Here is a 15,699-nt window from a genome sequence, read left to right on the forward strand (position 1 = left end):
AATTAGTGTTTCCAGTGCAAGTGGACGTTAAGTAACCTGTTTAATTGATCATTCTGACAAAGAAGGAGATCGGGTTAGCTGCTATATTTCCACATACAAATTTAATATACTGTGTACAATTGATCAGGACAATAACTGATTTACTTGTCCACGTAAATGGAGTAAATCTATGATGGGTGGCACCCATGGCCAGTATGACATCATGTGTGTTATGAGGTTGAGTAGGCGTCATTCGTTGAGACAATTACTGACGATAACTCACACGATGTCCCATGATACGGAAGCGTAGTAGGGCATCGGTGAAATTTATTTTGTCTAAGTATCTCCTACGTAGGACTTAGTATCTCCTACGTAGGACTTCCTATCTCCTACGTAGGAGATACTAAGTCCTTCGTAGAAGATAGTAAGTCCTACGTAGAATATACTAAGTCCTACGTAGACGATAGTAAGTCCTACGTATAAGATAGTAAGTCCTACGTAGAAGATAGTAAGTCCTACGTAGAAGATAGTAAGTCCTACGTAGGAGATCGTAAGTCCTACTTTAGTGAAACCCACGACCACATGCAGCTTTGGTGCTGACAAACCCAGAACCAGCGTCAGGGTGAATCGGGAATCGAACCCACAATCATAAATTCCTGACGTACCGAAGAGATGCATCTCTGCATAATGCATTGCGCCAGAAGAGATGGGTGTCTCAGACGTTAACCACTTTGGTGAAATCCACGAGCACATGTAGGTTTGGTGCTGTCAAACGCAGAAACATAATCGGGGCGAATATTGGATTCAATCCAACCATCGTAAGTTTCTTGCACGCCTAAAGGAATCTGTACAGAGGTTGTAACTCCTCAGACGACTGGGCCACACGTGCGCCCGGTGCCATTCAGACCTGGTATTACATTTTAGTGGATATAGTGCGTGAGTGAGTGAGTTGGGTTTAACGCTGCTGTGAACATAATTTTATTCACATCAAGGTGTGTCGGGTTTAAGTGGGAAGTTTGATGGATGCGGTACAGCCGTGTACTGAATTACCCATTTGAAAACAATTACCATTTCGTCCTCAACCGAAACGTCGCTCCTAATTGTAATAAAGAAGTTGTTCATCCATATATCTTATCCTTACTTCCTTAAACTGGTTTAGAGTTAATCATTTTTACATGTTTCACTTGTGATGTTTTTACAAATGATTTGCCTGACTAAAACAAGGAAATTCACTGCTCTCCATAAACCGAGGTTTTCTGAGATAGCACTGCATATGACTGGCATGCCTCAAACTGAGTGGAAACTCATTGCCTTTTATAAACTGAGGATTTTTGACATATCACTGCAAATGACTGGCATGCCTCAAACTGAGTGGAAACTCATTGCCTTCTATAAACAGAGGATTTTTGACATATCACTGCATATGACTGGCGTGCCTCAAACTGAGTGGAAACTCATTGCCTTCTATAAACTGAGGATTTTTGACATATCACTGCAAGTTGACTGGCGTGCCTCAAACTGAGTGGAAACGCATTGCCTTCTATAAATTAACAGATGGACTGACAGCCACAACACATATAAACCGAGCAGCCAAAGTTAAAACAATGAAATCGTATCTTTTTTACGACAATATAAATCTTATTTAATTGTCAATGCAAAAAACAGAAATTTAATGAGTGTAAACGCTCCCAATGCATATGTGTACCCTACTCACACACATGAGTGCCGAATTGCTAAGGCAGAAAGCGACCTCTTAAACACTTAAAGCAACAACAACAAAAACATCATATGATAAAAAGTCAGCCATCGGCCAAGGAGGTGTCGTATGTCAAGGTCCATGTCCTGCCGACAACCAGCCATCTTCAGACTCCGGATAGAGGATGTGCCCTTTCTGGCCAGAGTAGAAAATGAAATACATTTCCTCAAAGAATGCGTTACTTACGCTGTAGACTGTTCACTGAAATGAAGTCGAATGACATGATCCCATCTTTGAACAACTCTTCATCAGTCGAAACGTTCATGCACCTCTTAAATACGCAAGGCAATACCTATGAAATCAATAACTTTGAAATACCGCTTTAACTATGTATCGACATATATATATACTTATGTCTGTCCATGATTTTATAGAAAAAAGTGCAAGTTTTGCACTTTAAGTATAAATGTATGTTAAGCTTACACACATAGTGCTGGCGGGGCGATCTGGTAGCCTAGTTGTTAAAGCGTTCGCTCGTCACGCCGAAGACCCGGGTTCGATTCCCGACATTGGTACAATGTGCGAAGCCCATTTCTGGTGTCCCCCGCCGCGATATTGCTTGAACCTCACTCACTCACTGTAGTCTTGGCAACATGTGTGCCTTCTTATTATATAAGATGTATTGTTTCTTGACCTTTAAGTTTTGATGTTAACATAAATATAATTATGTAACAGGGAGCGGTATTTACATAAACCAGTTAGGTCTGTTTACCAATCTTTTTCAAGATAATTTGAGTAAAATAAGTTTAAACTGTATACGTAAATGTGCGTGTGTGCGTGGGTTAGTGAGAGAACAGGTCTAAGTACGATCGTGCGGGATCACGTGCTACTGTACAGAAAGTGAAACTTAAATAAATAATTTCTCTCTCCATGATCCAGTCCTTCAAACAAAGGATGAGTGTATTGCCAATCAACAAGCTCCCGTTGTTCTGCTGAGTGATAGTGAGTGGGTATGGTTTTACGCAGCTTTTAGCAATATTCCCGCAATATCACGGCGGGGGACACGAGAAATGGGCTTCACACATTGTACCCATGTGGGGAATCGAAACTGGATCTTCGGCATGATGCGCGAGCGCTTTAACCACTAGGCTACTCGATCGCCCCTGCTGAGTGATGTCATCCTCTACGTGAATAAACGCGGGGATCGTGTCACCCCTGCTAACATTGTCAATTACTGGAATCACACCAACATCCTATCTGGAATGGTTTCCCTTGTTATAACGCCCAAATCTTCCTGGCGTTATATCCAGATTTGACTGTATGTTTAAATGAAGCTGGGTATGGTGCTCAATGACCTCTAATACTAGTATATAGTGACATACACGTATAGTACTAACCGTTAACTCTCATTTATTTTCTTTTTTAAATGATTTACTGCCCGTTAGGGAATTCTTTTTACATCAGTGATGTACAAATAGATTGTAAATAAGGACAAAAACTCGTTATAAAGACAAGGTGACAGATGAAAGTTAAGTTTAGCAGCACACGTTAAAAATAGGAATTTTAAAAACGGATGCTGTACAACATAAAACGGTTTCTTCAACGAAATCCTATCGGGAATGAGAGCCATTTTAGATCTGGGAACAAGTAAACGACGTCCGCACGACGAAAAGGAAGAAGGATCATCTAAAATTCTGCCAGCTAAACTTGAAACTTGGTTATTATATCTGTCTTCCAAATTAGGCTTTTTTTTAGTTGTTCTGTAGTGAGAGCGGCCAACACCAGTACTGAATACTGAAGATTAACACGGACTGAAAGCCACTTTTATAAAACAACGACATAACAGAACAGTCAACATTAAACGTTAAGACAGGTTGACAAAGGACCACTTATCTTCCTTAAAACAAGAAATACCAAAGTTATTTAGTTTTTACCTTTGCCTGCTCACGTTTCATTTTGATGGATTAGATCTAATCCTTGTGTAATCCGCGCTATAACTTTGATCATCGTCACGAAAGTGATCACATTTGTGATGTTTCTTCAGTTGCCGATTCAAGCAATGACACCACTACGCCAACATCAACGACAGTAATGACAACAACAGTTCCTACAACAACGACAACGACAGCGAAAATGATGTCGCTAGACACTGGGGAGTCTACTGGAGGATTTGTGCTGAACACTGGGCAGAATGGTAAGAGCAGGGTGATTTACTGAGAGAATGCGTGTGGTGTACTGGTGGAATAAGAGTGAATTACACAGAATAAGTATAGTGCACAGAGAGAATAATTGTGATATAAGTGTGACATGAAGAGAGAATAATTGTGACATACGGAGAGAATTAGTGTGAGATGCAGGGAGAATAAATAATCGTGTTATACAGAGTGAATTAGTGTGACATGAAGAGAAAATAATTGTGATATAAAAAGAGAAAAGGGTGGGATGCAGAGAAAATTAGTGTGATATGCAGAGAGAATAAATAATCGCGTTATACAGAGTGAATAAGTGTGATATAGAAAGAGAATAAGTGTGATATACAGAAAGAATAGGTGTGATATACAGAGAGAACAATTGCAAATTGCATTACAGAGAGAATAAGCGTGATGTACAGAGAGAATAATTGTGAGATACAGATTGAATAAGTGTGAGGTGCAGAGGGGAAAAGTGTGATAAACAAAGAGAATAAGTGCAATTTACAGAGAAAATCATTGAGATACAGAGTGAAAAATTGTTAGATACAGAGTGAATAAGTGTGAGATACAGAGTGAATAATTGTTAGATACAGAGTGAATAAGTGTGAGATACAGAGTGAATAAGTGTGAGATACAGAGGGAAAAGGTGTGATAAATAAAAGATAATAAATGCAATTTACTGAGAAAATAATTAAGATACAGAGTGAATAAAATTAAGACATAGAAAGAAAAAGTGTGGTGTACACAGTGAATGCGTGGGACAACCAGATCAAATAAGTTTATTTTACAGAGAGAAAAAGTGTAATTTACAGAGAAAATAATTGTGACATATGGAGTGAATAAGTGTGATAAACAGAGAGAATTAGTGTGATATACAGAGAGATTATGTGTGGGATGACTGAGAGAATAAGTGAATATTGGACAAATAACGGCACTGGCGCCCGGTCACAAGGATGCATACAATGACTGTTGTCGAACATTGGCCAACGAGAAGACGAACCTGTTGAATGTATTTCAGAGTTGGTTACGTTAGTGCATGGCATGGTGTTGCTGTTGCTGAAACAGTAGAAACAGAATTGGAACAAACCCATTCTATCCCAGCCAGAACGGAAGCGCTCCTTACACTGTAATAATGGACGCTGTTATCAGACCATACTCCGTTTGTCCGCATTGACAGGTTGGTTACTCACAATATGATAAAAGCACCGAATTTGCATCGACATGATTTAATCGAAATTCAATTTAAATTTTCGCGAAATATTACACAAAATATTGAAGGTCATTTGCTAATATTTGATGTTTACAGCGGAATGCGGCCGGACAAACCCGATGCATCGCCGGAAGAGGATCGTTGGCGGAAGTGTCGCCGAGCCGGGAGCGTGGCCTTGGCTGGTGGCCTTGAGGTCTGCGCTGGGAGGTCACGTGTGTGGCGGTGCTCTGATTGGTCAACAATGGGTTGTCACAGCTGCTCACTGCTTCAGACAGTGAGTGACAATGTATATACTTATTTCTCAAAGTAAACATGTGAATGTATTTTGTGCACCCGGTGGAAGAAAGTTTACGATATTTTGTCATGTTAAATGTATGGATGTCCAAAAGCTAAAACATAGCTGAAATATTGCTGAGTGCGGCGTTAAACAATAAACAAACAACCATCCGAAAGCTAAAAAGAACGACAATAACGACACAAGGTGATCGCGAGAAGGATGCCCATGAGTGTCAATAAACCTAGAGATAAAACACCATGACATGTTAGTATTGATTACGTACAAGTGCAGAGATTCTGCTACTTATAAGAAGGACGTTTAAGAAATACGTTCGTTTTGCAACACAGTGAGGTGGGGTGTGGGGAGGGGTGAAGGAAGGGGTGGGGTGGGGTAAGGGGTTAATGTCCCGACCCAAACATTTCTTTTGTAGTTGACTTTGGATCATTCATGCGTTGGGGAAACTACATCTTCCCGAGGCAAGAGAGTTAACTGACTATAAAAGTCCAGTTTCCACCCTTACCGAACTAGGCTGGAATTCCTGGTCTCGACCTGTGGCCTATTTCGACTTATGTCCCCTCAAAGCCTCTCCTATGGACCAATTAGATGCCACCCCTCGTATCACTTGCATTTGCTTCAAACAAAATGGCGGCGCCCAGTCAAGACGATCTGATCGATAATCAGTATCTATATTGTGTTAAAACGGGTCTTACATCGCGAAGTGCATCAAATCACGTGAGCACCTTGATTAAAAACATGAAAAGATTCAATTTTGGAAAATATCTGTTGACAACGAGTTGGCGGTGCATATGCTTTACAAATCCTGCAATCGACCGAAATCTGCACGACAGTTTACGAACCGTATTTCGATTCCGTTGCGCGATTTTGATTGGACTATGCGCAGACTCGTTAGTTCAGCCAGAATGTAACTCCATAATACCAGCTTAGTTCGGCAAGGGTGGAAACTGGACTTTTATAGTCAGTTTACTCTCTTGTCTCGGGAAGATGGTGAAACTAAGGGCGGTTGGATAACAAAAATCAGCATTCTCAGATTAATATAATTTAGAACCTACAGTTTAATCGCAGGTTTCAAAATGAAAACATTTTCAGGCATCAAGTGGGCAATCGATGGCCATGTAACTGGTACGAGTATCATAGTTGTGTTTGTAGTCGGTATTTTGAGCCAAGTAACGTTTCGATAACGTGTGTAAATTATTCCGCAAGTCTAATTTTCAAATATATAATTTCTTTTGCCCGGCAGTTTAGTTAAACCGAAAACAACGCGCAATTAACTATATATTTCATGGTTTCAGATTTTTGTCCCCAAACATGTGGCGTGTTAGAATTGGAGAATATCATCTGTTACGCATAGATGAAGGCGAGGCAGATCTTCCTATTGCCAACATTTTTGTGGTAAGCAACGATGTTAAGTTCTGATTTGGCATCGTATTGATTTTCCGTCAGTCGGATGATTTAACATACTCTCAGCAGGCTAGGGGATAACTGCCACAGTGCTCTGTGTTGTTTCATCCCACGACTATATAATCAGTGTTACAAGAATGGCAACACTGAGTGATCTCCATACTGAACAGCCAGTGATGTCAAAACGGGTTTTTCATGTTTTCACAGTGGATATAAGACACAAGACAGAGACATACATTGCAACTAGCACTGTGTAATTGCATGGGAAATGCGTTCATCAGTGCGATGGGGTGGCCTAGAGGTTAAGCAGTTCGCTCTTCACGCCGAAGACCCGGGTCCGATTCCAAACATAGGTATACACAGTGAAGCCCTTTTCTGGTTTCCGATGCTATTTATATTGCTGGAATATTGCTAATAGCGGAGTAAAACGGTACTCACTCATGAGTTTTTTGTCACGAAGGAATCAGGATTCGGTTCCAAAATTGTGCACCTTGGAGTGACTTTTTGTCTTTTGTAGGCAATACATTTCTCCACATACTGATCACAATAACGCACAACACGTTACATAGGCTCCCAACACGAACCCACCTCTTATAGGCCCTCCCCAGTCTATAAGATGCAATGGTAAAATAATACAGGTCAAATCCCGTTATTCAGAGCGCTCTTCTTCCCATTGAAATTGTCAGAATGAACAATGTAGTGTTTAAGGAAACGTTCTTTGTATCAATGTAGACGTTCCACACCGAAATTTCAAGAAAGCGGTAGTTCCGGTGTTTTACGTCACCCTATATTATATATTTAACACTGAAGTGAGTGATATTTGTGTAAGAGCGTTCAGATGCGTTACCATAATCCGATTACTCTGCACATAATGTAATATATTATGATGTGGGTGTAACGCCGCGTTGCACAATATTTCATGATCAGTTACATCACCGTGTGTGGGAGGAAATCCCCAAGTCACGCAGAAACCCACGAACATGATGCTGACAAACCACGAAACGTTTTTAGGGCGATTCGAACCCTATATTGTAGTTTTATTGTCTGGGTTAGAATTGGTCTTCAGCAACCCATGCTTGTGGTAAGAGGCGACTAACGGGTTCGGGATGTCATCGATCCTAATTGCGTGGATCGATGCTCAATCACTGGATTGAATAGTTTACCTTTACTGAAGCAATTTCCTTCTGAAGGAAGAGAAGTTATGCAAGTCAACTTCTTTTTTTTTGAGGAACACAACGTTTCGGAGTATATGCTTACTCCTTCATCAGGTGACGATGGACCTGATGAAGGAGTAAATATATATTCCGAAACTTTGTGTTCCTAATAATAAAGAAGTTGACATCCATAAATTCGTTTCCTTATTTCTATAACTTCTAAATGCCTTTAAAAAACTTAATACCCTTCTTAATTATCGGACATAATAGATCGATGTCAGCTAAATTTAACATCAACAACGGATAATAACCAGATTCGATGTGCGCCAAAACAGATTCCACTGGGCGTAAAAGACAAAATAACGATGCAAAATATAAAACTGGATGACTGAAAATCAGTAATGATACTAGGTGTAAGCATGTCCTGTCATACCGATGGCATGATCCCTTGTTGTGGAACATGTCTTGTGATATAGCGTCAACTAAAAACGTAACACATGTTTTTTTTCCAGTACCCACAATATCAGTTTAACAGCAGTCGCAGCAGTAACTCTACCGACGACAACAGCACCAACCAGTACGTCCGTTACAAGCACGACATCGCCTTGGTAAAGCTCAGCGACATTACCGATACCATGCCCATATGTCTCGCGCAACCGGATGTTGGGGACCCGGATGAGAACCATTCCGGTTCCGGTCCGAGTGCTGGTTCCGGTGCTGACCCGTACCTGACTATGGGGAGAATTGAGAGGAGAGGCGATTGTTGGGTCACCGGGTGGGGATATACAAATGGTACGGCACAGGAGGATTTTATTTATCTTTTGTATATCGGCATTGCTTGTTCTTTATGGTTGATTTTGTGTCAGGATGCTATCTGTTCTAATAAGCTTTCCACACATACTGTAGGGGACACGGATGGTCTAGTCGACTAAAGCGTCGCAATTCCCTGTGCAGTGTTGCGTTTCTTAGGCACGCCAGAAACCTATAAACGATGGTTCGAATCCCGGTTCGCCCCGATTATGTTTCTAGGTTTGTCAGTACCATACACGCACTCATGGGTTTCAACATAATGGTAAACTGCTGAGACCTGCATCACTTTGGGCTTTCTTCACACTTCATGCTGACACGAAGCGATATAACTGGAATACTGTTCAAAGTGGCGTTCACCATATCTCACTCAACAGTCATTGCCTTCCTTATGCACCAAACAACGTTTGTGCCTTAAAGCACTTCATATAGTTAGAACCAGCTGGTCTACCTAATGGATACTATTCGTGGCCTCGTGAGCTTTAAACTGAATCTTAAGTAGTCAGGATACTCTAGGTTCTTACAAAACATTCATTGTTTTCCCAGAAAATGCCATAGTTATAGTCATCAGGTGCGTCTTCAAAGTGAGTAATTGGGTCTTGAAGGACGACACCAACAAAACCAACACGTCACAAAATAAGAATCCCACGTCTCAAGTATCCATTATTCTTTCACAAATAAACAATTGGTTGTCAGTTATCCCTACATATAATGAACCCACATATCAACTAATATGCACTCAACTAGGAATAGTGTCACATATTTACTTGTATATTCTCGTGAACCGATAGCCATTTTGCAACCAGAAAGTCGTTCGACAATGCACTCCCGTGCCTTAAGTGAGTGAGTGAGTTGGGTTTAACGCGGTTTGAACAGTATTATAGTTACATCTCGTCGTGTCAGATTAATGTGGGAGGAAAGCCCGAAGTAATGCAGGTATCAGACGTTTACCACTTTGGTGAAACCCACGAGCAAGGGTATGGTGCTGACAAACCTAGAAACATCATCGGGGCTAACACACGAGGCCACGATCTGGCGTGTCCAAGGGTCGCAACTCTGCACAACGAATTGCGGTGCTTCAGACGACTGGAACCCCGTCACAACCTGTATGTTAAAGTAAACGACAACCCTGGCGCTAGCATCGCTTTCTCGAAAAGGCTTCAGTGCTGAAAGTTAGATTACATTTCAACATGTACGTGTGAATTAAGATGTGTGTGTTTCATCGATCTTGCAGAACCTTCAGAAGTGTTGACACGTAATTTTTGTCCATGCCCAGATGAATCCAGAGACATGGTGATGAGACAGGTCCATGCAGATCTCGTTGGACATCGAGATTGTGGCGAGATGTGGCACACACAGCTGGATGATGATATGATCTGTTTTGGAGACGGTGTGCACGGTCCATGCCAGGTACGACGCATACACATTACACAGGAACAATCTTCTTACATACCTATGGTCGGGGGTTCGAATCCCGGCTTGCCCGGATTGTGTTTCTAGGTTTGTCAGCAGAATACCCGTGCTCGTGGGTTTCACCGAAGTGGTAAACTTCTGAGACCTGCATCACTTCAGAGTTTCCTCCCACATAAAGCTGACAAGCCGTATTATAACTGGAATAGTGTTAAAAGCAGCGTTTAACACAACTCACTCACTCACATACCGGTGTGAAACCTTTGTGTGAGATCGCATTCCAGGTCCATGATTGGCTACTCTATGGTGATGACCTAAGGTCAAATTATGAGGGACTACTTTTCTGATCGTAATTCATTGACAAGTTGCTGGTGCTCCGGTCGAATTCACCTATGTCTGTGTCGAAAATGTTTTAGAGTGTTAATAAATGTTCTTTGGTCTTGTTAAGTTTGCATTATCACCATCGCCTTGATAATCCACAGATATGGCGGAAACCTTTATTGTGGAGGGTCACACAAGGTAGGGGTAGTAAGCAATGCCGGATGCCGTCACAAATGACCGTTGTGTTATGTATTAATGAGCCACAGTGATCACGAGAACAGACAAAATATGTATCGATTCGATGCTAAAAAGGTGCGATTTTAGGATGTATAGGGAACAGATTACTGCATTCGTGCCTGTCAGACACCATTTATCTTACAAATCGTTGTTTCAAAAGGTATCCATCTCGCTTTCGTTCGTTAGATACATGTACCTTTTGGAATCAACTCGCTGAAAGATAAATCATATTATGGTATCTGACACTGTGTAGTAATCTCCATTTATCATATGATGTCATAAGTACATAAATGTTTCTTCTATAAATCGGGTTTCTGGTACTGTCTCAATATATATAAGAATATAAGTATTACATTTTGATATTAGCCATTGTATTATCATGTATAGTATTCATAAACGCTTTGGGAACAAGAGAACGAATGTGTTAAATTATGACTGTTTTAGATAAGTACTGTGTCCTTCCCTGTCGCCCCTCTCTCTCTCTCTCTCTCTCTCTCTCTCTCTCTCTCTCTCTCTCTCTGGTAGGATCTGCACCCAACCAGGTATTCCCACTTAGGGGTCTCAGCAGTCAACATTCCCTCTCCTTCCCTACCTCTCTCTCTCTCTCTCTCTGAGTGGTAAATATCTCGGTTGTTGTTGTCATGAAGAACATGTGATTGAAGTTTATAACTCAATTATTCAATGGGATGAAAAAATACTCTGAGATCTTAGAAATATTTCCAACTCTATTGTGAAGGAAGCGTTAAAACTGCCCTGTAGGCTTAGGAAATGAATGATGACCTTTAAGCGGCTCTCAATGAAAGTGAGCCGTTTATTGATCGTGTCGCGTACTCGTTGGTAGCAGTTTTCAGTATTTCAACATGAAGCTGTTCCTGATAGATGATCTTTTGGGGCCGTTTAGACCATATCGCTGGATCTGGAAATAAGCTGCAGCGTTCCTCTGAGACACTTACAAGACTACTGCTTCTCACCTTAACCGCTTCTCCATCCATTCATGTCATTTATATTGCAAACGTTCGTTTCAAACGCCTTTACTTTCCAAAATAGAGAATTATTTCTCTGCCCTTTGTGTCTTTGTTAAACCACTTCGCCGGAGTGTATGAATCCCATGAAAAGAAAATTATATTTATAGAAATCAAAGTGATGAAGCAAAAATGAATCACTTTAATGATTAAAGGATAAAATGTCTTAACAGTTTATGCTACTCTTTTCTTTAAGCCATTGGGAATGATCGCAAACATCAACAAACGTTGTGAATGTTGGCAGTACGATTATGCCGAAAGATAATGCCTTTATTTTGGTCTCAAAGATCTTTTGAAGGGGAATAAAACATATACTCAAATCATATCGATTTATGCGAGGGCGATATCAGTTTAGAATTATGTCCGTTTTACAGGGTGATTCTGGCGGTCCTCTGTCCTGTCGGTACCATGGCAAGTTCTACCTGACCGGGGTCGTCTCCTGGGGGACGCAGAACTGTGACGTCAGCGGCTACCCCAGCGTCTTCACGCGTATCAACGCCTACCACGACTGGATCCAGAATGTCATGGAAGAAAACAGTGGGTGAAAGACACCAATGCCATCGGTGTCAGCGTTCATGAAGACCACGACCATAGATAATGAAGAAAGTCTCCGTGAAGAATTCAGACCGGCTTGAGTTTGGGATATTCTACAAATGATTCATTGGCATCTATGGGACACAAAGTCACATTACAGCAAAATAACATCACAGGGTTAAAATATTTTTACAAACGAAAAATATATTATATAAACGTAGGACTGTCGTGGAAATCACTTGACAGAATACTTGAGTTCAGTGCCAGATGGGAGAGTTTAATTTGGCAATGCCGTTATATTTTAAATTTTTAATTATTTTTAAGTTGCATGGGCAAAATACATGTTTGCTTAAGTTCAACACGTCTATAAGTATAAAACTATACTTTGTGTTAACTGTTTTCGTTATCGTATAATATTAAAAAACATGAGAAATGCATACCCATGTACGATATTCGCATATGACTGAGTTGGAACTGTACCTGACAATGCTTCAAAGCTGATAATGCATGGGCGATATATTCATGTAATATGTTCGTTATCTTTGTGATATATACAGAACAAAAACTGTTAGGGATTATGAATTATTTTGGGAAATATCAGTGGTGAAGACTGATCATAAAATTTCATGAACATATCCTTAAAAAGATTTATGTTCCCCAACTTATTGTTCAGTATATATGCGAAGGATACAACTGTTTCTACGACAATTTTAAAGACGTTAAAATCTTTAAAATGATTTGTATAAGATCTCATAGATAGCTTTATATGGTTTTCTTTATGCTACGATATCTTAGGTATGAGGTATATGCCTTTTGCCAGCTCACCATGTATTCATCACAATAACCGATGATTCGCTTTCAAATAAACATTATTCACGAAACGTCGGTTTATTCTGATTAAGACATTCATCATCAAATGGAGCAGTATAAAATAAACAATGTATTTTTAAAAAAGTAAATTTGATAAACATAAATTTACCCTCTACTTGAAGTATGTTTTTCTCCTCTTCCCGAAGTATGTTTTTTATTAGGGTATATAAACGGTTTTACAAATGATAATTTTGTATATATTTTTGGTTCCTGTTCAAAAATCAACTGGGCTCACTCGAAAATCGCGTCATGCTAACAAGGGGATAATGTAGCATTTGATGAGCAAGGAAATTATACATATTTAGATTATGTTATTATGTTCAAGATTGTGTATACACAAATATAAACCGAGGTTATCTTGTTTGTCATTTTCGGAGTTATTCTATGAAACATTGTAAATTTGAATGGGGCACGGGGACCGCTGTGTACAGTTGCGTCCCTTAGGCACGCCAGCAACCTATGATCGTGGGTTCTAGTCCCGGTTCGCCCTGATTATGTTTCTAGGTTTGTCAGCACCATACCCGTTTCACCGAAGTGGTAAACGTTTCAGACCTGCATCACCTCGGGCTTTCCTCACACATTAAGCTGACACGCCGTGATGTAACTGAAATAATGTTTCATGCGGCCTAAAATATAACTCTCGCTGAGTATGAAAGTGGCTGATTAGCGTGAGATATGTATTCCTTATGGAAGATTACTTACATACACACCCGTCGTTACAGATTCGTGACAATGGTGGTATGCATTTTCTGCAATGGTGTATATAGTTTTAAAGAAGGAGATAATTTATTGACCCAGCGGCTACGAACGCCGTCAAGAGCCAGAATACGATGTGGTATTTGTGAACATTCCAGTATTCTACCAATAGGCAAAGACGGGTGAAACCTTGTGGTATTTAGCAATTATTTATTGGACGGACGTAACGTACATGTTCGTGGCTAGACTTCCGGTGCATATTGATAAGAAATTAAATGAAAATGAAAGCATGTAATTGTCTGTACCTTACTTTAATATTTCAAAAATACAAACAGAATATCATATCGCCAGATATATTAAAACGATGCTCATTGCAAGTTTGTTTTGTTTTTATTTATTCTAATAGATTTAAAAAGATATTCAAGTGAAAATATAACAGCGACAAAACCCTTTTCATAACCATAAGCAATATCATAATTAAAAGCATGTGTTTATGACTCATTATAAAATAGTGATGACACCAGGTGTTCACGAAAAAGTAACCGTATCCTGCCTCACCGGTGTCACAAGAAATTGATTTGGGTGGCCTCAAATGCAAGCATTCCTAACATATCAATGTTGTTCCCAAAATAATGTTTTTTGTTCGTTGAATGTTATATATTATTTTTTAACGTCAACGCCAGAGAATAACAAGTCTCAATTTTCCGCCGAAACAGATTCCATTGGGCTAAAATACAAATTAATGGTGAAAGTCATATGAATGATTTACAGAAAATCCTTACTTCTGCTTCAGGAGACGAAGACGATTGAGAAAAGTGGATTGATATGTAAACTGGGCAAAAGAAAGTATACACTTGAAAAATGGATTTGACTAAAAGAGTAAAAGATTACAAACGTAATTACCTTCTTTTGCCCGGCACTTTCTGTACATGCAGTTCAAGTTCATTCCCGACAAGACGAAATGTGCTATGTCGAAAATAGTATTCCATCGGTTGCACCCGTCACAAGCACATGCAAAGGCAAGTCAATTGTTCAATTAAAACGGGGACATATGAATAAATTGGTTGCCGATATGCAAAGTATTGTTCACCCAATGCAACAAAACACACTTTTCTTGATTTCCGTGAATCAATACACATGGCTATAAAAGGTTGATTCAGGCTTTCGCTGCTTGCAAAACGACTTAGTTGCAAGACGGCTGCAGAAGTTCCAATCTGTTATTCACCGGTTGTGGGTAAGATGCAGGACGAGTGCAAGACCTATCCGGTTTTGGTAGGCATGGTTCACAGACTGCGGTCTTATTGCAGGGAGGGGCGGTCGGGTAGCCTAGTGGTTAAAGCGTTGGCTCGTCGCGCCGAAGACCCAGGTTCGATTCCCGGCATGTGTACACTGTGTGAAGCCTATTTCTGGTGTCCCCCTCCGTGATATTGCTGGAATATTGCTAAAAGCGGCGTAAAACCATACTCACTCACTCACTTATGGCAGGGGTACCGCTGTCAGGCAACAAACAAACACAGTAAACTACGGTTATAACGAACACGCTTATAACGAACTGACGGATATAACGAACTGACTTTTTGGTCCCGACTACTTGCCGTAGTCATGCTGTATATGTACTTACAACGAACTACGGTTATAACGAACTAAAATTAGTAGTCCCTTTGAGTTCGTTATAACCGTAGTGTACTGTACTTTTCAATGTAAATGCTGTGAGTGGAGGGTGCTACCGGTACAGCAGGACATGCTTACCCCTTTCGCGAACACTCGGTGTCAACCCTGTCTTTCAGTGATCCATTCATATAACTTTAACTACTATTTTCACTCCCAATGGAATCCGTTTCGGCAGATAATCGTAGCCGACTATTCTCTGGCGAT

General features: G+C 40.3%; 1 protein-coding gene across 2 annotated transcripts in view; it reads left to right on the plus strand.

The window, feature by feature from the left end:
- The window catches only part of LOC139445171 (elastase-1-like), a 34,981-nt gene extending 20,862 nt beyond the window's left edge, over positions 1 to 14,119 (plus strand). For both annotated transcript variants that reach the window (XM_071226290.1, XM_071226291.1), the window contains exons 3-8: positions 3,720 to 3,869; positions 5,174 to 5,351; positions 6,665 to 6,764; positions 8,440 to 8,719; positions 10,011 to 10,144; positions 12,099 to 14,119. In XM_071226290.1, coding sequence (XP_071082391.1) covers positions 3,720 to 3,869; positions 5,174 to 5,351; positions 6,665 to 6,764; positions 8,440 to 8,719; positions 10,011 to 10,144; positions 12,099 to 12,269 — 1,013 coding nt within the window. In that variant the 3' untranslated portion in view covers positions 12,270 to 14,119. The remainder of the gene's footprint in view (positions 1 to 3,719; positions 3,870 to 5,173; positions 5,352 to 6,664; positions 6,765 to 8,439; positions 8,720 to 10,010; positions 10,145 to 12,098) is intronic.
- The last annotated feature ends 1,580 nt before the right edge of the window (positions 14,120 to 15,699 follow it).

This window comes from Haliotis cracherodii, unplaced genomic scaffold, assembly GCF_022045235.1.
Source record: "Haliotis cracherodii isolate W230 unplaced genomic scaffold, xgHalCrac1.p SCAF_6, whole genome shotgun sequence".
Classification (NCBI taxonomy): Eukaryota; Metazoa; Mollusca; class Gastropoda; order Lepetellida; family Haliotidae; genus Haliotis; species Haliotis cracherodii.